The sequence below is a fragment of the Peromyscus californicus genome, unplaced genomic scaffold (assembly GCF_007827085.1).
Source record: "Peromyscus californicus insignis strain IS unplaced genomic scaffold, ASM782708v3 Scaffold_7__1_contigs__length_154581171, whole genome shotgun sequence".
Classification (NCBI taxonomy): domain Eukaryota; kingdom Metazoa; phylum Chordata; class Mammalia; order Rodentia; family Cricetidae; genus Peromyscus; species Peromyscus californicus.
The window spans coordinates 64,201,027-64,225,909 of NW_026294595.1; the positions used below are offsets into that span (position 1 = coordinate 64,201,027).

Below are 24,883 nucleotides of genomic sequence, written 5' to 3' on the forward strand. Positions count from 1 at the left end.
TTTTAGTATAGTCTGCTCACTCTTCTTAGCTGCTGATCAGAATTCTGCAATATTACAAGTTGTAGATAATATTCTTATCCTAACCCAGCTGCACAATTTATTTTGAGTACTAAAATGTTAACTCTCAAAAATCTAACAGGAAATTGGACTATGCTTTTAGAATGTATCTTATTAATGTGATTCTGCATCCAACAAAAACATGGCTCAGGGAAGTCCCAAAACCAAAGAATACTTGATCCAAAGGGCTATATTATGAAGTCCAATCAATTCAAAGGACAACATCAGAGACACCCCACCAATCTCAGTGGTTATAAATAATTGCTCTGTTGATGTTATACACAGTTCATTTTAGTGACTAAGAGATGCATGAGATTTTGATATAGCTTCACACTGTTTTTTATATTTTACTGGGGTAGAAATGATCTACAATTACCCATATATTTATGATGAACTATCCAAATAAAAAGATTAATAAAGAATTACAGATATAAGATTACATTGAAATATTGACAAAACAATTGTATGCATTTTTACAATAATGCATATTTGTTAGTAACATTACAAAATAGTTACATTTTTGTAAATTTGAGAGAAAACAAGTACTATATAATAATAACTTGCTCAGGAACCACATTTTATGATGATAAATGAGAGCTTAATGTCATCTAAACTACATCCTTCAAAACCTTGTTTCTATTGAGATGCTATTTAAAATAAGAAAATCAGAGGGAATGGTGGGAATTATATTTTTATGTTTATTTAAAAAAGGATTTCCAATGCAAAAATAGTCTATGTAGAGTTAAATATAAGAAAAAAAACTATACTCAGCATTTTCTATTTAGTATTTCTCAGGTGAAACTTCAGAGAAATTTTCTTGATGAAATTATGTAGATCATCTAAAAATCCACAAAAATTTTGAAATTAAAAAATATACTAAATCCTGCCTGTGGTGTCCCATGCCATTAATCCCAGCACTCAGGAGGCAGAGACAGGTGGATCTATGTGAGTTCAAGGTCAGCCTGGTCTACAAAAGCAAGTTTCAGGATACCCAGGGCTACACAGAAAAACCCTGACACAAAAAAACCAAAAATACTAAAATAATGCTCAGTATACATATTTAAATAATTTCATGAAAATGAATTCATGACATTTTAATTTAAATAGTAAAAGTATCAATTTAAAATAATATTAACAGTTTATAATTCATGATACTAAATATGGGAGTGAGCTGTCATTGAGTTGACTTATGAAAAGAAAATAAGAAAGGAATCTTTTGTTGTTCAGAGAGAAAGCCTACTTGCTCAGGAACCACATTTTATGATTACAAATGAGAGCTCATTAGCTTCCTAACTGCATCCTTCACATCCTTGTTCCTGAGGCTGTATATGAATGGGTTCAGCAAGGGGATGATGACTGTGTAGAATACTGAGGCCACCTTGACCAGAAGCCAGGAACTTTTGGTAGTGGGAATACAGTAGAGACAAATAATCATGCTATGGAAAATGGTGATGGTAGTGAGGTGGGAGGCACAGGTGGAGAAGACTTTGTAGCGTCCCCCTGTTGCAGGCATTTTCATGACAGTGATAACGATGAAGACATAAGAAGTGAGAATGATCATCAGACTGCTTAGCTCATTGAAAGTGGCCAAGATGAACATGAACTTCTGACTAATGTAGGGGTCAGAGCAGGCTACAGCAACAACGGCATCATGCTCACACGCAAAGTTATTTATGAACTTGGTCCCACAAAAGAATAAGACCAAAATAAAGTGATTGAATACAAAGGAACAGGTTATAGCCCAGGAATATGATGCAGCGACTAGTGAGCAACAGAGCTTTGGAGACATAGCCACTGTGTAGAGGAGGGGGTTGCACACTGCCACAAACCTGTCATAGGCCATCACTGCCAACATGAAGGTTTCTGTCACCACAAATAGGCATATGAAGAAGAACTGCATGACACAGCCTGTAAAGGAGATCCTTCTGTCTTCCACAATCAAGTTTTCTAAGAGTTTGGGAGTCACGACAGTAGAGTAACAGAAATCCACAAAGGACAGGTGGCTAAGAAAAAAGTACATGGGGGTGTGGAGCTTGGGGTTGAGCCTGATGATGGCAATCATGCCCAGGTTTCCCAGCACAGTGACTGTGTATATAGTCAGGAAGAGGAGGAACAGGGGCACTTGGAGGTCTGGGAATTCTGAGAAGCCCATGAGAATGAAAGTCACCGCAGAAGTCTCATTTTCAGGAATACTATAGAGAAAAGAGGAAAGGGCCATCTGTCAACTTAAGAACTAGTGATTGTATAGAGAAAAATAAGAAAAAGTACAGAACCGTTGGAATGGTTCTATAGAACATGAATAAACATAATAACCTGTTGTGTTTTAATTATTTTAACATATTATTTATATAACACACATGCGGGGAACAATATTTTCAGCTTAAAAGTTTGAAAAGATCATTAAGGCAGGAATAGAGAAGTCAGAATTTACCAAGCTATATTTCAAAGGAACAGGGTCCCTACTAGCCTAAATAGCTGGATTCCTGAGAATGGCCCCACTAACCAAAGGCAGGGATTTAAAAGCTAGAAAAATTGTTCTTAACAGTAAACAGACACTGGCACTATCTGCATTTTATTTATGTTTGTGCCACCCCCAGTAATCAGAGCTTAAAGTGAAGATATGAAAGTGTTCCTCTTGGAATTCAGATCACAAGTGTGTGTCAAGACTGAACTACAGGATAAGGTGTCTTAAAAAGAAGACAGAATGTAAATGTTAGCATTTTGCAACATGCTAAATTTGGTATTTGCCTTCTCGTCTGATATTTATTTACCTTATAAATGTATTTACAATTCAATAACATAATTTCAAAGTATAAAATGGACCTATATTACGACAGTGTATAAAGTATTTTTATTCATTTTGAACTGATTTCAATTTTAAAGATATATTCTTTGATTAATATTATATTATTCATGATAATGTGATCAGAGAAAACAGTATGCTGTGCCTGCAGTGGAGAAATGCTTTAAAAGCAATAGTGAATGGAACGTTTTCTTTTTTTCAGTACAATGTGATTAGGATATGAATAACATAGACATAACATCAAATATGACCCCCAAAAACATTTTAGCGTCTTAATAATGTTTAAAGAATTCCCCAAGAAAATTGTCACAACAGAGAACTACTCGAAATGTGCTTAATACTCCTAAATATTATTAGTCATTTCTTCAACAGTACAAATACAGTTTACTAACACGAAACTTAAAAGCATGTAATTGATAGTATATCCTAGAAGGATCAGGAAACACTGTGGAAGAAGAAACAGAAAGACAGGAAGATCCCAAAGACAGCTTTAGGGGTGGGAATGCTATCTTCCAGGCATGGCACATCTCTGGAAAGCATGCTGCAGTTGTTTGTGCTGGTTTGCATTAACTGAAGCTGTCAATACTCCTGGATCAGAGAAGGGTTCAGAGGGCTCAACTCCTTGCATGATTTTGAACAAGTGTTGGATTCTGGGGTAACGATAATCATCAGCTTATTCTCATTCATTATTGAATCACTCTCTGTAATAAGTATTATCCAGTGAATTCATCTCCTCTATATATAGTCAGGTAAAATATTTGCTATTTCTCCATTACTGGAACACCCTGTATTTATTTTCTTTTAGTGTTTCTGACACCAGTCTGGCCTTAAAATAACCATGTATCCTTGGCTTGCAGTAATCATAGGACACAACTAAGATTGGTTTTGTAATCTTCCCAAACTTCCAGTCTCTACCTACTAAGGGCTGAAAATATTGTCCTCTGCCACCATACTGTCCTTGACATCTTTTTACAAAGAGTGTTATTGTTCTCACTTACCTATATAGACTTACAGTAAATTGGATTTTATTATTTTTTTGCCAGTATATTTTCTTCCTTGATTGAAAATATCCATGAGAGAATGATGAAGAATTATCCTACAGTAGTAAGGATTCTTCCAAGGAGAAGAAAGTGGGATATCAGGTTGCAGGGATCCACTAATCTGGTTTTCCCTTGTAAAGAATACTAAGGTTCTTCATTAATAAAATAACAGAATGGAATAAACTCACCTAAATACAGAGGGTCCCGAGTGGTGCATTTACTTAAGAATTCTTTGTTATGACTAATAAGCTACAAAAATCTTTTTACACACTAGTTAATAAATAGAAATATCCCTGGAAGAGTTTCTTCAGCATTATATTTTAGTGAGTGTTTTAAATGAAGTTTAGCCACTTTATGAGGCAAACTCAAAAATAGCAGACCAAACATTGCATCTAAAAATTAAATACCGGTTCCAAACTTCGTTACAAATAAGTATTATCAAGGCTTTGGGGACCAGGACATTAGGGACTATCACTAAAAAAATTGCCGGGGAGGCTAAGATTTGAACAATTAGATTTAACACTCTCTCTTGTGATTGTTTGTTACATCTCTAAAGCCCTGGGGAATTTGTAGTATCAACTTTACCCTGTAATCATAATGAGTATGTATTGCCTTTAACGGATATACAATGAATATGGAGAAAAGAGGTCCTCATGATAGTTCAGGGGAAATAAATATACCCTTAGCTATCTTGGACATGGGCTTTTTTAATCTGTTCATGTATGCATATCAAATAAATATCAAATCTGTAATGACCTGATTACATGCTTTTTAAATTTTTCTTCATTTGTTTATCTTTTATGTGCAAGAGTGTTTTACTCACATGTATATCAGTGGACCCTATACATGACTGGTACTTAAGGAGGTCAGAATAGATCTACAGATTCCCATGAACTGGAATGGTGACTGTGAGCACCACGTAGTAGCTGTGAATTGAATCTGGGTCCTCAGTAAGAGTAGCTAGTGCTTTTAGTCACTGAGCCATCACTCTAGCCTCCCCCCACATTTTTATGTGTGTTTATGTTTGAGAGGTAAGGTACGCACAATATTTCCTGGTGCCCTCATAGGCCAGCAGTGTCTTAAACTGGAGGCGTAGATACAGATAGACAGTACTTGGGACTTTTGGAAGAATAAGATGTGCAATCAACCACTGAGTCATCTTTCTTGTCCCCTGATATCATTGTTAAATCTCACCATAAAATTATATTTTGATGGATATTTGTGATATGTAGAGCGATACATACAACATTGGTTGTAATTGACTGTAGAAAACAATTAAATACTCTCACCATGTCCAAATAGTTCTAATAGTATTACCTAGTATTATTAAAGTTTGTACACCAGAGTGAAGTTCAATAAGGCAACTTTAAGCTCCTAAAAAAATATGTGTTTCATTTTACAATATGTGATTATTTATTAGTATTTCTACATTTTTGTACATAAGAACCACTGTCTTTAGTAACTAGAATAGCAAAAATATCTTGTCTAGATATTCTTCTCATATATCTACAGGTTAAATCCTTTTAAACTTACTATGTAGTATGGATTATCTAGATAAATGCATAGGTAAAAACCACAATGACATATCATCTAACCACAATTAATATCTATATAAGAAAAAGGCACATATGTATGTGTGTGTGTGTATATATATATATATATATATATATATATATATATATATATATATATATATATAATATGTAAAGCTAAAGAAAATTGCTGTGGATGTCTTTCTGTACACTATGAATATGTGTTGTTATGATTGGTTGATAAATAAAATGCTTATTAGCCAGAAGCCAGGCAGGAATTATAGGCAGGGCAAGCAGAGAGGAAATTCTGGGAAGAGGAAGGCTGATCAGAAGAAGCAGCATGTAATGGCACACAAGCAAAGTCAAGGAAAACATGGTGACATATAGATTAACAGAAATGGGTTGAGTTTAAGTGTAAGAGCTAGTCAGTAGTAAGCCTGAGCCAATGGCTGAGCAGTTTTAATTAATATAACCCTCTGTGTGTTTACTTGGCTCTGAGCAACTACGGACTGGGCAGGACACAGGAAAACTCCCAGCTACAGAAAATGAACAGATTTATACACATAAAAATTATATATGGACAACTAACATTAAAGTAGCAATTTTTTAATAGTTGTGAATCCAGGGTGGAGTGGGGGGAGGTAGAACTGTGTTTGGGACATATTGCATGAGAGAAGTATCTATTTTCAATTAAAACTTAAATTTAAAAAAGTAGCAATGACTAAGAGAACAATGTAAACTATCAGGAAATACATACGTACTTAAAATTATCCAAATAAAATTTTAATAAATAACTTCAAATAAACAACTACTTTGAAATCAATGACATTACAGCTATATACATATTTACAAAACTGTTTATGAAATCCTTAAAATGTGGGTTGAAGAGTTCACTCAGTGGCTACCAGCATGTATTTTACATTGGGTCTTTAGGTTTGGTTCCTACCATCCGAATATATATAATATCAATATATATATATATATATAATATCAATCTTAAGGGGACATTTAAAGCCTCCATTGGCCTCAAGAGTACCCGTAAATGGCCACAGAACAAATAGACACACCTAACAAAAATCCTTTAAAAAAGGGTCACAATTTGTAATAGCAAATAAAGTTTAAATCTAATGATTCTGAATATGTTAAAGATGAATTTTAAGATTTATATTTTGTATTTTGTGTTTTGTAAAATGTCCAATGTAAATATAGCTATTGAAGAATTAAATATAAACATTTCATTCTTTTTTATTATTTCTTATTTAATAGTTCTAAATATATGCTTTCAAATAATTACACCACCTTCATTAATAAGTAACTTCAGATCATCATAAAAGTACCATATTTTTAATATATAACTTGAGCTAAACATTTTCCTGGGAAGTATTATATCAAAGTACATGAACATGGAAACTAAAAAAATTATTGGTCAAACATCAGGTGTCCATATATGTTTGGATTTATGTTTGGGTCTTCAGTTCAACTCCTTTAATCAATGTGTCTGTGTTTAGCCAATACCAGTCAGTTTTTATTACTATAGCTCTGAATCAGGAATGGTCATATCTTCAGTATTTAATCTTTGATTGTTCAGGATTGTTTTAACTATCCTGTTTTTGTTGTTGTTGTTTTGTTTAACTCTATGAAGTTGAGAATTGTCCTTGCAATATCTTTAAAGAATTGTGTTGGAATTTTGATGAAGTGTGAGCCTAATTAGTCTTATCATGCCAGATGAAGCATGATCCTAATTAGTCTTATCAATAAAAACAAGGAGTCAGATATTGGGGTGAAAGTGGAAAGATCAGAGAAGCAGAGGGGCAGCAACCAGTGACTTCTTACCTCTCCAAATCTCTCAACCAAAAGAGGCCAAGATCCTCTCTCTGCCCTAACTTATCCCTTCCTGTCTCCTGTCTGGACATACCCCCAGACATCCACAGTCAATTAATGGCTAGTTCTGCCTTCTGACTCTAAGTAAGCTTTATTTGTCAGAACACAAACAAAATATCACACAACAGATTGAACTGAATCGGTAGAATGTTTTGATAGGATGGTCATTCGTTACTCTGTTAATTCTACTGATCCATGGGCACTGGAGATCTTTCCATCTTCTGATATCTTCTTCAAATTCTTTCTTCATAGACTTGAAGTTTTTAATCATAGAAATCTTTCACTTTCTGAGTTAGAATTACCCAAAGATATTTTATGTTATTTGAGGCTATTCTGAAAGGTGTTGTTTCTCTGAGTTCTTTCTCAGCCCATTAGTCATTTGTAAAATGAGCAGCTACTAATTTTTTCCAGGTTAATCATGCATCCACCCATTTTGCTGAGAGTATTTACCTGCTATAGCTCTCTGGTGGATTTTTTATGGTCACTTATGATACTATTGTATCATCTGCAAATAACAATACTTTGATTTCTCACTATCCAATTTCTACGCCTTTGATCTTCTTCAGTTGTCTTAATTCACTAGCCAAAATGTCAATGCAATAGTAAATAGAAATGGATAGAGTGAACAACCTTGTCTTCCTCCTGATTTTAGTAGAATTGTTTTAAGTTTTTCTCACTCAGTTTGATGTTTGCTATAAGCTTTCTGTAAATTCACTTTATTATGTTTAGGTATGTCCCTTATACCCCAGACCTCTCCAGGACTTTTACAATATGATGAGCATTGAATATTGTGAAAGGCCTTTTCTGTATTTCATCAGACAACCATGGTTGTTTTCTTCAATTTGTTTATATTTTGGAGCACATTGGTTTTCTTTTTTTTTTTTTTTTTTTATGTTTTTCGAGACAGGGTTTCTCTGTGTAGCTTTGTGCCTTTCCTGGGACTCACTTGGTAGCCCAGGCTGGCCTCGAACTCACAGAGATCCGCCTGGCTCTGCCTCCCGAGTGCTGGGATTAAAGGCGTGCGCCACCACCGCCCGGCTTGGTTTTCTTATGTTGAACCATTTCTGCATCTGTGGGATGAAGCCTACTTGAGTATTGTGGATTGCTGGGGAAGTCTTTCTGTATGCTGTGAATGTGTTGCTCTTATTGATTGATAAACAAAAAGCTGATTGTCCAGTACACAAGCAGGAAGTATAGTATAGGCGGGACAAACAGAGAGGAGAATTCTGGGTAAAGAAAGTCTGAGTCAGGAGACGCTGCCAGAGGCCAGAGATATGAGAAGCAAGATGTAAAGTACTGGTAAGCCACAAGCCACATGGCAACTTATAGATTAATAATGGGTTAATTTAAGATATAAGAACTAGATACAGCAAGAAGTCTGCCATGGCCATACAGTTTATAAGTAATATAAGTCTTGGTGTATTTACTTGGGTCTGAGTGGCTGCAGGAGCCTGGTGGACACAGGAAAACTTCAATTACAGTGGATGATAATTTTGGTGTGTTATTGGAATCATTTTACATATATTCTATTAAGAATCTTCACACTTATACTCATAAGGGAAATTTGTCTGCACTTCTCTTTCTTTGTTGAGTCTTCATGTGGTTAGGCAGTCTATTCATTTTTCTCTGAAATTCTAAAGAGCCTTTAGTATTTTTCTTTATTTCTGTCTTGATACACTTTTTATAGGAGAGAGTTGTTCAGCTTCTGTGAGTTTGTAATCTGTCTGTTGTTTCCTTTTTTGATGATTAGCCTGCATGAATCTATGGTGGCCTGACAATATGCAGGGAGTTATTTCAATTTTCTTGTATTTATTGAGATTTACTTCATGTTTGAATATGGGGTCAATATTGGAGAGACTTCCATAAGGTGTGAAGGTATATTATTTTGTGTTTAGGTGAAATGTTCTGTAAACTTTTAGGATCATTTGCTTTACAGCATCGGTTAGCTTCAGTATTTTGTTTAGTTTTTGCTGGAGGACTAGTCCATTGGTGAGTGTAGCATATCAAAGTCTTTTACTATCCGTGTGGGGTGGTCGATTTTTTTTTTTTTTTTTTTTTTTTTTTTTTTTTTTTTTTTGGTTTTTCGAGACAGGGTTTCTCTGTGTAGCTTTGCGCCTTTCCTGGAACTCGCTTTGGAGACCAGGCTGGCCTCGAACTCACAGAGATCCGCCTGGCTCTGCCTCCCGAGTGCTGGGATTAAAGGCGTGTGCCACCACCGCCTGGCGATTTTTTCATTTAAGCTGCAGAAGTGTTTCTTTTACCAACCTTGGTGTCCATATGTGTAGGTCGGGTATTTCATCAAGACTGCCAGTCAGCTCTGTCCTGCCAGCTAACGCCCCATATACCCACACAGAGACTTATTATTAATTATAAATGCTCAGTCAATAGCTTGGGGTTGTTACTAACTAGCACTTACATTTTAAATTAACCCATATTTCTAATCTAGCCTCTACCACCTGGCAGTACCTTTTTTCAGCACTGCATGTTCATCTCCTGCTTCCTTTGCATCTGCCTTGTTGATCCCTCATCTCCAACTTTCTTCTTCCCAGAATCCTCTATGCTCCAAACATCCTCCCTAACTGTTGGCCATTTACAATTTTAGTAAACCCATCTGAGTGACAAATCTTCATAGTGTACAAAAAGTTTATTCCAAAAATATGTTTAGGGCACAGATGTTAAGATTTGAAATGTCATATTACTGAAATTTTCCATTGATGCATATGTAGCACGCCATCATATCCTTTGATTAGTTTTGGTCCGAAGTCTGTTTTGATATATGTACCTGGAGAGTTTTCTCTCGGGGTCCCACCAATCCCTGGCAGTCCCACAGCCCACTTACAAAATAAACATACAGATGTTTATATTACTTAAACTGTTTGGCCTAATGGCTTAGTCTTCTAGCTATCTGGTTCTTACATATTAAATTAATCCATTTCTATAAATCTATACCTTGCCACATGGCTCATGGCTTATGGGTGTCTTCACATGCTGCTTGTCATGGTGGTGGCTGGGAGTGATTCCTTCACTCAGCCTTCCAGTTCCCAGAATTCTCCTCTCCTTGTCCTGCCTACTTCCTGCCTGGCCACTGGCCAATCAGTGTTTTATTTATACAGAACGATATCCACAGCAGTTATATATTAAAATGGCTACACTGTTTTGCTTTTAGGTCCATTGGTTTGTTATATTTATATCCAACACTTTACCCTGATGTCTACAGTACTGTGGGATGGTCTGTATGTCAAATGTGTTGCTGATTGGTCAATAAATAAATCACTGATTGGCCATTGGCTAGGCAGGAAGTATAGGCGGGACAAGGAGGAGAATAGGGCTGGGAAGTGGAAGGCTGAGGGGGAGACACTGCCAGCAGCCATCAGGACAAGGAAGATGTAAAGTACCGGTAAGCCACAAGCCACGTGGCAAGGTATAGATTAATAGAAATGGATTAATTTAAGCTGTAAGAACAGTTAGCAAGAAGCCTGCCACGGCCATACAGTTTGTAACCAATATAAGTCTCTGTGTTTACTTGATCGGGTTTGAGCGGCTTGGGACTGGCGGGTGAGAGAGATTTGTCCTGACTGTGGGCCAGGCAGGAAAACTCCAGCTACAGTCTACCCTTGATGCGGAAGTGTGTTTTGTGGAAGTAGCAGAAGGATGGATCCTGGTGTATTTTTACTGGGTAATTGAGACCTTTGATATTGAGAGATCTCGATGACCAAGGATGGCTTATAGCTGTTATTTTGTTGTTGTTGGTGGTGGTGGTTGTGGTTGTGGTTGTGTATATGTGTGTATGTGTGTGTATGTGTGTGTGTGTGTGTGTGTGTCTATGTGAGCATATGTGTGTGTGTGTGTGTGTGTGTGTGTGTGTGTGTGTGTGTGTGTGTGTGTTTGTGTGTGTGCCTGTGCTGAGGGGGGAGATGCATTTCTTTTCTTTTGTTTTGGCTGCTATGAGATTATTTCCTATGTCTGTGTGGGAGTAATTTAACTCTATACATTAGTATTTTCTTACTAACACTTTCTGGGTGGCTGGATTTATTCAGATATCTAGTGTTTAAATTTGAATTTCTCATGGAATATTATATTTTTCAGCTTTGGTTATTAAAATTTTGATGGGTATAGTGTCTGGCCTTGATTCTATGGTCTCCTAGAGTCTGCAGTACATCTGGTTTTAGACTCTCCATTGGGAAACCAGACATAATTCTAATAGGGCTGCCTTTATATGTTACTTGATCTTCTTCCCTTGAAGCTGTTTATATTATTTTTCTGTTCTGTATGTTTAGTGTTTTGTTTATAGTGTGGCAAGATTACTTTCTATTCTAGTTCCATGTACTTGATGTTCTGTGTACTTCTTATATCTGTATAGGCATCTTCTTTTTATTTTTAATTTTTTTAAATTTATTCTCTCATATATTGCATCGAACTGGAATTTCCCTCCCAGTTTCTCCCTCCATGTCTCCTCCTGCCCCCATCTCCTCCTCCTCCATTTCTCTTCAGAAAAGTTCAGGCCTCCAGTGGATACCAACCAAGCGTGACATATCAAGTTGCAGTAAGACTAGGCACTTCTCCTCATATTAAGGCTGGATGAGGCAACCTAGTATAATGAAAAAGGTCCCAAAAGTGTCAAAACAGGCAGAGATAGCCCCTGTTCCCATCGTTAGGAGTCCCACAAGAAGAACACGCTACACAGCTGTAATACATATGCAGAGGACCTAGAGTGGTTCCATGTAGGTTCCCTGGTTGTCCATTCAGTCTCTGTGAGCCCCTAAAGACCCAGGTCTTGTGGGGTTTCTTGTGGTATCCTTGACCTCTCTGTCTCCTACAACACTTCCTAACCCATTTCCACAGGATTCCCTGAGCTATGTTTATTCTTCTCTCATGCAATACCTCTCAACTGAAGATGGAGAAATGGCTGACCTATTAAAGGCTAGACTCACAATCACACTCTTTCTTTAGTTTAGGTAATTTTTTCTATGCTTTTGTTGAAAACATTATGAGCTTTTAAGCTTTGATTCTTCTCCTTCCTCTATCCCTACTAGTTTTAGGTTTGGTATTTTAATAAAGTTCCACATTGCCTTGATGTTTTTTGTGTCAGGAATATTTTAAATTTAACATTTTTTTGACTTGTGTATCCATTTATTCTGTCATATTTTCAGTGCCCGAGAGTCTCTCATCCATCCCTTTTAATCTGTCAGTGAATATTGGCTTTGTTGTTCCTGTTCAAATTGCTAAATTTTGCATTTCTAAAGTTCCTCTAGTTTCTTCCCAGATTCCTGTTTACTCCCTGTATTTTGGGAGAGCATAATGGTTGTGTATTACCTGTTTTCCTGGTTTTCTCAGCTCTTTTGTATACAGGGAATGCTGTTGGTGTTGAAGGCTGGCTTTCTCTCAGACAAGGTCTGTGTTGAGCAGGAGGTGCCTGCTGGATATGGAGGCTGAGAGATAGCAATGTGTGAGGGGAGGGACCTTGGAAGGGGTTGAGCTTTGAGATTCACAGGAGATATGGTCATTATTAAGAATTTTTTATATCTTCTTAAAGACTCAAAAGACGCCAAGCAACTAACCAAAGCAAGGTTTTTCTACTATGCATTTGAGATTACATAATTTCTTGTTAATAAAGATGTACAACGTCCTACAAACTTAAAATATTTTAAGTGTCTCAAATCATTTCAAAATGGAATTAAATAAAGGGGGGAAGAGCAAAACTTTCTTGGATAAAACATAGAAAATCTTCAAAAGGATTTGGGTTTTCAATCTGTAGTCTATGATGGCATTATTTATGATGAGCCAACATCATGTCTTTGGGAAACATGTCCTAGAGAATCCTCATTGATGAGTTTCTTGGACTACGAACATGTTATTCGAAGAAAATTCTTTTGTTTTTAGAATACACACCATTTCAATAAATTACACAGAAGTTATGTCAGCAAGATTTATATTCCTGAAAAAATAATAAATTAACAATTGTTTAAATACATGACAAAATCAGAGCAATATATCAAGAGTACTTTTATTAGCTAGGGTTCCTATGTTTGGGAAAAAGCCCCATTGTATGTAGGTAAGGGATAGCACTAACTGAACTTGGGAGTTTGTAATAAAAAGAGGTGAAGTTTGGAAGCAGTATGTTTAGGGTGCAATGGGAGTTAGATTTGATCCTACTTACTTCAATGCATATCTCAATTATAAAGAGAACTTCAAATAAGAAAGATCATAATTCTTGATCTCATGTGCCCTTGAATCAAATATACTTGTCCAAAAACTTCAACAAGGACAATTAAAACTGTTTTAAAGAAAGCCGTCAAACCATTTCAGTCATAAAACAAAAGAAAATGCATTTGTTTATGTAATTTGTGTTTACTGTCACAAGTTTTTAAGGAGAAAACAGAAAATAATGCTGTTACATAAGAAAATAGTTTTGTAAAGATATTTTATGATTTTTCAGTCCCCAAGTTTAATCTCAAAGCATGTCGAACAAAACATGAAAACATTGTTTTCATTTATTTTAAAGTTAAACATATGTCATCATTTAGGATATGGGTATTGACTATAATTGAAAGGATGTGACTACCAAATAAGATGTGAATGGCAAATTATGTTTAAAAAAGGAGGGAATCAGTTTGATTGAAAAAGCAAGAAGGGAAGTAATAGGGTGTTAATATATCAAAATAGGTGATCTGCATGCTCAAAATGTCATAAAGAAACCTGTCACTATGTGTGTAATATATGCTGGTAAACATTAAGTATAACTAATTTAATTTAAAAATTAAAATTAGAAAATATTACCATTAATTAGGTAAATTACATTCCTCATTATTCCCATATTGTATCTAAATATCGAAAATCTTGTCATATATTTGAAAACACCAATTAACATATTTTGTTGAAATTTACAATAAGAAACATTCTTTGTTGTTATTGTTGTTGGTAAATTTCATGTCTATCTACATACTGAATTAGACAGGAATCTGGAGGCAAGCACTGAAGCAGAGGCCAAGGAGAAATGCTGCTTACAGCCACACTCAGCCTGCTCTCTTATACCAGTCAATACCACATAATCAAGTGTGGCTTCATCCACAGTGGGCTAGGCTGTCCCACATCAATCAATAGTTTAAAGTGCTTTTGGCAAATCGAATGGAAACAACTCTTTAGTGAGGTTCCCACGTCCAATGTGACTTTATGTGTCAAGTTGACAAAAGCCTACTAAAAACATGTTCTTAACAAACTCCTACTTGGATTCCCTTTTTTTATTACAACCACTTGTGTGAGCAACAGTGAACAATTCTTTAGTGGATCATGGGCACTTTATTGAAGAAAATGACATATCTCACCTCAGGATCATTTATCTATCTATGATCCTGCACTAAGGGGTGGGTCTCATGAGATTTTCACTCTTGTGAAGGTTCAAATCTAATGCTGGTCTTGTCAAATAAAGACAGATACAGTGTGTTCATGAGTACAAATTCTACGATATGACCAGAAGGCATGGGATCACAGGATTCTTCTCAAAAACTCTCAGCCTTACATTCTTCCTGATTCTTCTTCCAAAATGTTCCTTGTGCCTTGGGAGGGATGATGTCCTGTTTAGTGATGACCAGTCCACAGTTACATTATCTACATTTACACCAACAGTTTCTGCATAGATTGTTGCCCACTCCCAAAAGACTCTTCACTTATAAAGGCTGAGAGCCACACTAATCAACTGGTATAAGGATACATATTCAAAGAGGATGCAACAACATGTCTATTTAGCAAAAAAAAGAAAAAAGTACTAAATTTTTCTCTCTGGGTCACAATCTCGGCAACCATAGACTCCTGACTCAGTTTACAGAATTAACCATGAATTTCTTCTGTAAAGCAGTATTTAAAACAAAGCAGAACATTCTTGGTTCACACCATAAGCACCATGTTCGTGTTGTACTGGTGAACACATCTTGTGAGGAAAGTCATTATTTTGCCTCATGTGGTCCACAGGTGTGTAAGAGTCCTGATGACTTTTCTCCCTGTCTGCTTAGAGATTTCCAGCATGTGAAAATCAGCCAGTACTGTGGAAAGTGCAAAGTAACAGACAGCTTGATTTCTCACTGTCCTAAAACCCACATGTCTGGTATCTTTAGCAATAGCATCCTAAGATGTATTTTTGGTGGGAACCAAATGCTGTGCTACTGAGGCGGACCCTGTGTGATCCTTCCTGACCACAAGCTCACATAGAGGTAACCAACATTTGATCCTGAAATTTTCATTTAATAACTATTGGCTTCTGGCCATCATGTTACTTAGCCATTTATGGTGCCTCCAATTAAAATCATTTTAATAAATCAGTGTTTTTATTGATGTTTTAATATATTGTAAAATAGGTTTCCACAAGCCTTTTCCTATGTTCTTAGCTTTGGTAAATTCTAACTCCACACTTGACCCTCTCCTTCCTGCCCAGACCATGCCCAGCTAAGCTTTCTAATCCTGGGATTCTTCCCCACTACTTTCATATCACATGTGTTTTGCTATCCCCCTACCTTTAAGCCAATTTCACCCTTCTTCATCTAGGGACCTCTGTTTCTCTTCCTAGACTCTATAGGCACTCCAAATTTTTAAAATTAGTCTAAACATTGGAAGAAAGAAAGGATGTTTATACTCTGGAGAACACCCAACCTTTGTTAATCTGGACCTATGTCACTTCTCTTAGTATGCTGTTTTGAATTTCACCCACTTTTCTGTTAATTCCATAAATTTATTATTCACAGATGAATCAAATTTAATTGTATATATGCACTACAATTTCTTTATCTATATACCCGTTGTTGGACTCCATAAACTGACTCTTTCAACTTGAAGAGCAATGATAACAGATAGGTAATGTTCTCTGTAGGGGGGATATGGAATATTTAAAGCACACTCAGGACTGACATATTTGGGAAAGTCCTATTTCTAGTTTTACTATAAAATTCCACATGGAAGTGTCTCTACAAGTGTATAGGCACAGAAACAATGAATAAACTTCCACTTTTCCTAGCATCACACCAGTACTGATTTTCATTTGTTTTCTTGATATTATTTATTCTGCCTAGAGAAAGAGAGAATCTAAAAGTGTTTAATTTCCCTTTTTTTTCTGATGCCTAAGAGTGTTGACCATGGTAAAAGTGCTTATCAGTAATTTGTATTTATTTTTGAGAACTCTACATTGAAGGTTTTTTCTCACTTCATTGTATATCTGGATTTAATCTTCTACCAGATGTCTATTTGTCAAAAACTAGTGAACTATTGGTAGGCCTTTAATTCCAGGGGCCCACCCTTACCAGAGTATAATAGACAGTGAAGGACCAAGCTATCTAAGACCATAACGTCATTTGAAATTTTCTTTTGTTTGTAAAAGTAGAAATAAATCTGGGCATGAGCATATACATAAAATTTATTTAAAAAAACATAGAATATTTGAAAAACTCTGTGGAATCAATTAGTAAATTTAATGATGATTAGCAAGATGCAAATCTCCATTGGAAAAGTTTTGCATTAAACCACAGCCACACAAAGGTATAAATCATTCAAATAAATGTCAGTCAGTTAAACAGTTCAGTAAATTCATTGACCATTGTGAATTCTATGTTATATATTATAAAGTTATGAGATTTTTAGTGAAGAAAACATTTAAGGAAAAAAGTATTTTATTAATCTTAGAAAGTTGTCAACTTTAGTGATATTCTGCTCACTCTTCTCAGCTGCTGATCAGAATTCTGTAATATTACAAGTTGTAGATAATATTCTTATCCTAACCCAGCTGCACAATTTACTTTGAGTACTAAAATGTTAACTCTCAAAAATCTAGCAGGAAATTGAATTATGCTTTTAGAATGTATCTTATTAATGTGATTCTGCATGCAACAAACACAAGGCTCAGGGAAGTCCTAAAACCAAAAAAATACTTGATCCAAAGGGCTCCATTATGAAGTCCAATCATCTCAAAGGACAACATCAGAGACACCCCAGCAATCTCAGGGGTTATGAATAATTGCTCTGTTGATGTTATACATAGTTCATTTTAGTGACTAAGAGATGCATGAGATTTTGATATAGCTAAACACTGTTTTTTTTATATTTTACTGGGTTAGACATGATCCACAATTACCCATATATTTATGATGAACTATCCAAATAAAAAGATTAATAAAGAATTACAGATGTAAGGCTACATTGACATATTGGCAAAACAATTATATGCATTTTTACAATAATACATATTTGTTAGTAACTACTAACAAATATGCATTTTTGTAAATTTGAGAGAAAACAAGTACTATAAAATAAATACCTACTTGCTCAGGAACCACATTTTATGATGACAAATGAGAGCTTAATGTCATCCAGACTACATCCTTCACAACCTTGTTTCTATTGAGATGCTATTCAAAATAGGAAAATCAGATGGGATGGTGGGAATTATATTTTTATGTTTATTTAAAAAAGGATTACCAATGCAAAAATCGTACATGTAGAGATAATATAAGAAAAAATAACTATACTCAGCATTTTCTATTTAGTATTTCTCAAGGTGAAACTTCAGAGAAATTTTCTTGATGAAATTATGCAGATCATCTAAAAATCCACACAAATTTTGAAATTAAAGAATATACTAAATCCTGGCTGTGGTGCCCCATGCCATTAATCCCAGCACTCAGGAGGCAGAGACAGGATATATCTGAGTTCAAGGTCAGCCTGGTCTACAAAAGCAAGTTTCAGGATACCCAGGGCTGCACAGAAAAACCCTGTCTCAAAAAAACCAAAAACACTAAAATAATGCTCAGTACATATATTTAAACAATTTCATGGAAGTGAATCCAAGACATTTTAATTTAAATAGTAAAAGTATCAATTTAAAATAATATTTACAGTTTATAATTCATGATACTAAATATGGGAGTGAGCTGTCATTGAATTGACTTATGAAAAGAAAATAAGAAAGGAGTCTTTTGTTGTTCAGAGAGAAAGCCTACTTGCTCAGGAACTACATTTTATGATTAGAAATGAGAGCTCATTAGATTCCTAACTGCATCCTTCACATCCTTGTTCCTGAGGCTGTATATGAATGGGTTCAGCATGGGGATGATGACTGTGTAGAATACTGAGGCCACCTTGACCAGAAGCCAGGAACTTTTGGTAGTGGGAATACAGTAGAGACAAATAATCATGCTATGGAAAATGGTGATGGTAGTGAGGTGGGAGGCACAGGTGGAGAAGACTTTGTAGCGTCCCCCTGTTGCAGGCATTTTCATGACAGTGATAACAATGAAGACATAAGAGGTGAGAATGATCATCAGACTGCTTAACTCATTGAAAGTGGCCAAGATGAACATGAACTTCTGACTAATGTAGGGGTCAGAGCAGGCTACAGCAACAACAGCATCATGCTCACACGCAAAGTTATTTATGAACTTGGTCCCACAAAAGAATAAGACCAAAATAAAGTGATTGAGTACAAAGGAACAGGTTATAGCCCAGGAATATGATGCAGCGACTAGTGAGCAACAGAGCTTTGGAGACATAGCCACTGTGTAGAGGAGGGGGTTGCACACTGCCACAAACCTGTCATAGGCCATCACTGCCAACATGAAGGTTTCTGTCACCACAAACAGGCACATGAAGAAAAACTGCATGACACAGCCTGTAAAGGAGATCCTTCTGTCTTCCACAATCAAGTTTTCTAAGAGTTTGGGAGTCACGACAGTAGAGTAACAGAAATCCACAAAGGACAGGTGACTAAGAAAAAAGTACATAGGGGTGTGGAGCTTGGGGTTGAGCCTGATGATGGCAATCATGCCCAGATTTCCCAGCACAGTGACTGTGTATGTGATCAGAAAGAGGAGGAACAGGGGCACTTGGAGGTCTGGGAATTCTGAGAAGCCCATGAGAATGAAGGTCACTGCAGAAGTCTCATTTTCAGGTATACTATAGAGAAAAGAGGAAAGGTCCATCTGTCAATTTAAGAACTAGTATTTGTATAGAGAAGAATAAGAAAAAATACAGAACCATTGGAATGGTTCTATAGAACATGAATAAACATAATAACCTGTTGTGTTTTAATTATTTTAACATATTATTTATATAACACACATGCGGGGAACAATATTTTCAGTTAAAAATTTTGAAAAGATCATTAAGGCAGGAATAGAGAAGTCAGAATTTACCAACCTATATTTCAAAGGGACAGACAGGGTCCCTACTAGCCTAAATAGCTGGATTCCTGAGAATGGCCCCACTAACCAAAGGCAGGGATTTAAAAGCTAGAAAAATTGTTCTTAACAGTAAACAGACACTGGCACTATCTGCATTTTATTTATGTTTGTGCCACCCCCAGTAATCAGAGCTTAAAGTGAAGATATGAAAGTGTTCCTCTTGGAATTCAGATCACAAGTGTGTGTCAAGACTGAACTACAGGATATGGTGTCTTAAAGAAAAAGAAGACAGAAAGTAAATGTTAGCATTTTGCAACATGCTAAATTTGGTATTTGCCTTCTCGTCTGATATTTATTTACCTTATAAATGTATTTACAATTCAATAACATAATTTCAAAGTATAAAGTGGACCTATATTACAACAGTGTATAAAGTATTTTTATTCATTTTGAACTGATTTCAATTTTAAAGATATATTCTTTGATTAATATTATATTATTCATGATAATGTGATCAGAGAAAACAGTATGCTGTGCCTGCAGTGGAGAAATGCTTTAAAAGCAATAGTGAATGGAACGTTTTCTTTTTTTCAGTACAATGTGTTTAGGATATGAATAACATAGACATAACATCAAATATGACCCCCAAAAACATTTTAGCGTCTTAACAATGTTTAAAGAATTTCCCAAGAAAATTGTCAAAACAGAGAACTACTCGAAATGTGCTTAATACTCCTAAATATTATTAGTCATTTCTTCAACAGTACAAATACAGTTTACTAACACGAAACTTAAAAGCATGTAATTGATAGTATATCCTAGAAGGATCAGGAAACACTGTGGAAGATGAAACAGAAAGAAGGAAGATCCCAAAGACAGCTTTAGGGGTGGGAATGCTATCTTCCAGGCACGGCACATCTCTGGAAAGCATGCTACAGTTGTTTGTGCTGGTTTGCATTAACTGAAGCTGTCAATACTCCTGGATCAGAGAAGGGTTCAGAGGGTTCAACTCCTTGCATGATTTTAAACAAGTGTTGGATTCTGGGGTAAAGATAATCATCAGCTTCAGTTGGATACCAAATAAAAAGCACATCAGGCTCCACTGCACAGTTCCAAATGCATGGCTATACAGAATGTTTTAAAATCAAAAGGACAGAAAGCAAAATAAATTTAAAAAACCTAATAATGTGGGACAGTAATTTCTGCAAAACTGGTGATGATGGGGACGAGAATAAGACCAGAAAGGACAGATGGTGAGAGTAAACAGAATGTTCCACTCATGGCTGATATTGTCAAAGAACAACCTTGACTAGAAAAAATAGCTTATGTGACATGCTGAGAGTAATTTACATTATCACCCTAGCCTGTCAGTCATGATTTTAAGGATCCCATGTGTTGTGGGAACAAAACATGAAATCTACATTGTTTTTCTTTCTCATTTTAACTGACACATTCTTACCAAACCCTGCAATATTTGACAACATGTTATAATAAACATATGAATCTGAACAAATTTAGTTGTCTCCTCTGGTCTGCATATTCTCATTCATTATTGAATCACTCTCTGTAATAAGTATTATCCAGTGAATGCATCTCCTCCATATATAGTTAGGTAAAATGTTTGCTATTTCTCCGTTACTGGAACGTACTGTATTTATTTCCTTTTAGTGTTTCTGACACCAGATCTTATATAGCCCAGTCTGGCCTTAAAATAACAATGTAGCCTTGACTTACAGTAAGCATAGGACACAACTAAGATTGGCTTTGTAATCTTCCTGTTCTTCCAGTCTCCACCTTCTAAGGGCTGAAAATATTGTCCTCTGCCACCATAATGTCCTTGACATCTTTTTACAAAGAGTGTTATTGTTCTCACTTACCTATATAGACTTACAATAAGTCTATATATTTATTTATTATTTTTTGCCAGTATATTTTCTTCCTTGATTGAAAATATCCATGAGAGAATGATGAAGACCTATCCTATAGTAGTAAGGATTCTTCCAAGGGGAAGAAAGTGGGATATCAGGTTGCTGGGATTCCCTAATCTGCTTTTCCCTTGTAAAGAATACTAAGGTTCTTCATTAAAATAAAATAACAGAATGGAATAAACTCACCTAAATACAGAGGGTCCCGAGTGGTGCATTTACTTAAGAATTCTTTGTTATGACTAATAAGCTACAAAAATCTTCTTACACACTAGTAAATAAATAGAAATATCCCTGGAAGAATTTCTTTAGCATTATATTTTAGTGAGTGTTTTAAATGAAGTTTAGCCACTTTATGAGGCAAACTCAAAAATGCTAGACCAAACATTGCATCTAAAAATTAAATACTTGTTCCAAACTTTGTTACAAATAAGTATTATTAAGACTTTGGGGACCAGGACATTAGGGAGTATCACTAAAAAATTGCCGGGGAGGCTAAGATTTGAACAATTAGGTTTAACACTCTCTCTTGTGATTGTATGTTACATCTCTAAAGCCCTGGGGAATTTGTAGTATCAACTTTATCCTGTAATCATAATGAGTATGTATTGCCTTTAACGGATATACAATGAATACGGAGAAAAGAGGTCATCACGATAGTTCAGGGGAAATAAATATACCCTTAGCTATCTTGGACATGGGCTTTTTTAATCTGTTCATGTATGCAGATATCAGTACATATCAAATAAATATCAAATCTATAATGACATGATTACAAGCTTTTTAAATTTTTCTTCATTTGTTTATCTTTTATGTGTATGAGTGTTTTGCTCACGTGTATATCAGTGAACCCTGTACATGACTGGTTCTTAAGGAGGTCAGAATAGATCTACAGATTCCTTGAACTGGAATGGTGACTGTGAGCACCATGTAGTAGCTGTGAATTGAATCTGGGTCCTCAGTAAGAGCAGCTAGTGCTTTTAGTCACTGAGCCATCACTCTAGCCTCCCCACACCCTTTTATGTGTGTTTATGTTTGAGAGGTAAGGTATGCACAAGTATTTCCTGGTGCCCACATAGGCCAGCAGTGTCTTATTCTGGAGGCGTAGATACAGATAGACAGTACTTGGTACTTTTGGAAGAATAAGATGTGCAATCAACCACTGAGCCATCTTTCTTGTCCCTGATATCATTGTTAAATCTCACCATAAACTTATATTTTTATGGATATTTGTGATATGTAGAGCGATACACACAACATTGGTTGTAATTGACTGTAGAAAACAATTAAAAACTCTCACCAGGTCCAAATAGTTCTAAGAGTATTACCTTGTATTATTAATGTTTGTGCACAAGAGTGAAGTTCAATAAGGCAACTTTAAACTCCTAAGAAAAATATGTGTATCATTTTACAATATGTGATTTTTATTAGTATTTCTGCATTTTTGTAGATAAGAACCACTGTCTTTAGTAACTAGAATAGCAAAAATATCTTGTCTAGATATTCTTCTCACATATCTACAGGTTAAACCGTTTTAAACTTACTATGTAGTATGGATTATCTAGATAAATGCATAGGTAAAAACCACAATGGCATGTCATCTAACTCCAATTAATATCTATATAAGAAAAAGGCACATATGTATGTGTGTGTGTATATATATATATATATTATATATATATGAAAAGCTAAAGAAAATTGCTGTGGATGTCTTTCTGTACACTATGAATATGTGTTGTTATGATTGGTTGATAAATAAAATGCTTATTAGCCAGAAGCCAGGCAGGAATTATAGGCAGGGCAAGCAGAGAGGAAATTCTGGGAAGAGGAAGGCTGATCAGGAGAGGCAGCATGTAATGGCACACAAGCAAAGTCAAGGAAAACATGGTGACATATAGATTAACAGAAATGGGTTGAGTTTAAGTGTAAGAGCTAGTCAGTAGTAAGCCTGAGCCAATGGCTGAGTAGTTTTAATTAATATAACCCTCTGTCTGTTTACTTGGCTCTGAGCAGCTGCGGACTGAACAGGACACAGGAAAACTCTCAGCTACAGAAAATGAACAGATTTATACACATAAAAATTATATATGGCCGGGCGGTGGTGGCGCAGCCTTTAATCCCAGCACTTGGGAGGCAGAGCCAGGCGGATTGCTGTGAGTTCGAGGCCAGCCTGGGCTACCAAGTGAGTCCCAGGAAAGGCACAAAGCTACACAGAGAAACCCTGTCTCGAAAAACCAAAAAAAAAAAAAAATTATATATGGACAACTAACATTAAAGTAGCAATTTTTTAATAGTTGTGAATCCAGGGTGGAGTGGGGGGAGGTAAAACTGTGTTTGGGACATATTGCATGAGAGAAGTATCTATTTTCAATTAAAACTTAAATTTAAAAAAGTAGCAATGACTAAGAGAACAATGTAAACTATCAGGAAATACATACGTACTTAAAATTATCCAAATAAAATTTTAATAAATAACTTCAAATAAACAACTACTTTGAAATCAATGACATTACAGCTATATACGTATTTACAAAACTGTTTATGAAATCCTTAAAATGTGGGTTAAAGAGTTTACTCAGTAGCTACCAGCATGTACTTTACATTGGGTCTTTAGGTTTGGTTCCTACCATCCATACTGGTTTATATATATATATAAAATATCAAGCTTAAGGGGACATTTAAAGCCTCCATTGGCCTCAAGAGTACCCGTAAATGGCCACAGAACAAATAGACACACCTAACAAAAATACAACAAAAATCCTTTAAAAAAGGGTCACAATTTGTAATAGCAAATAAAGTTTAAATCTAATGATTCTGAATATGTTAAAGATGAATTTTAAGATTTATATTTTGTATTTTGTGTTTTGTAAAATGTCCAATGTAAATATAGCTATTGAAGAATTAAATATAAACATTTTATTCTTTTTTATTATTTCTTATTTAATAGTTCTAAATATATGGTTTCAAATAATTATACCACCTTCATTAATAAGTAACTTCAGATCATCATAAAAGTACCATATTTTTAATATATAACTTGAGCTAAACATTTTCCTGGGAAATATTATGTCAAAGTACATGAACATGGAAACTAAAAAAAAAATATTGGTCAAACATCAGGTGTCCATATATGTTTGGATTTATGTTTGGGTCTTCAGTTCAACTCCTTTAATCAATGTGTCTGTGTTTAGCCAATACCAGCCAGTTTTTATTACTATAGCTCTGAATCAGGAATGGTCATATCTTCAGTATTTAATCTTTGATTGTTCAGGATTGTTTTAACTATCCTGTTTTTGTTGTTGTTGTTTTGTTTAACTCTATGAAGTTGAGAATTGTCCTTGCAATATCTTTAAAGAATTGTGTTGGAATTTTGATGAAGTGTGAGCCTAATTAGTCTTATCATGCCAGATGAAGCATGATCCTAATTAGTCTTATCAATAAAAACAAGGAGTCAGATATTGGGGTGAAAGTGGAAAGATCAGAGAAGCAG

The 24,883-nt window shown here is 35.5% G+C and overlaps 2 protein-coding genes across 2 annotated transcripts; both read right to left on the bottom strand.

The window, feature by feature from the left end:
• Positions 1–1,321: 1,321 nt before the first annotated feature.
• On the bottom strand, positions 1,322–4,117 carry LOC128100912 (olfactory receptor 5D13-like). Its single transcript, XM_052723651.1, has 2 exons — positions 4,089–4,117; positions 1,322–2,249 (listed from the first exon to the last, which is right to left on the bottom strand). The coding sequence occupies exons 1-2, from the start codon at positions 4,115–4,117 to the stop codon at positions 1,322–1,324; spliced, it is 957 nt and encodes a 318-aa protein (XP_052579611.1).
• A 14,196-nt stretch (positions 4,118–18,313) lies between these two features.
• LOC128100913 (olfactory receptor 5D13-like) lies at positions 18,314–21,611 on the bottom strand. The gene is made up of 2 exons (XM_052723652.1): positions 21,583–21,611; positions 18,314–19,241 (listed from the first exon to the last, which is right to left on the bottom strand). Exons 1-2 carry the CDS (start codon positions 21,609–21,611, stop codon positions 18,314–18,316), a joined length of 957 nt encoding a protein of 318 aa, XP_052579612.1.
• Positions 21,612–24,883: the final 3,272 nt, after the last annotated feature.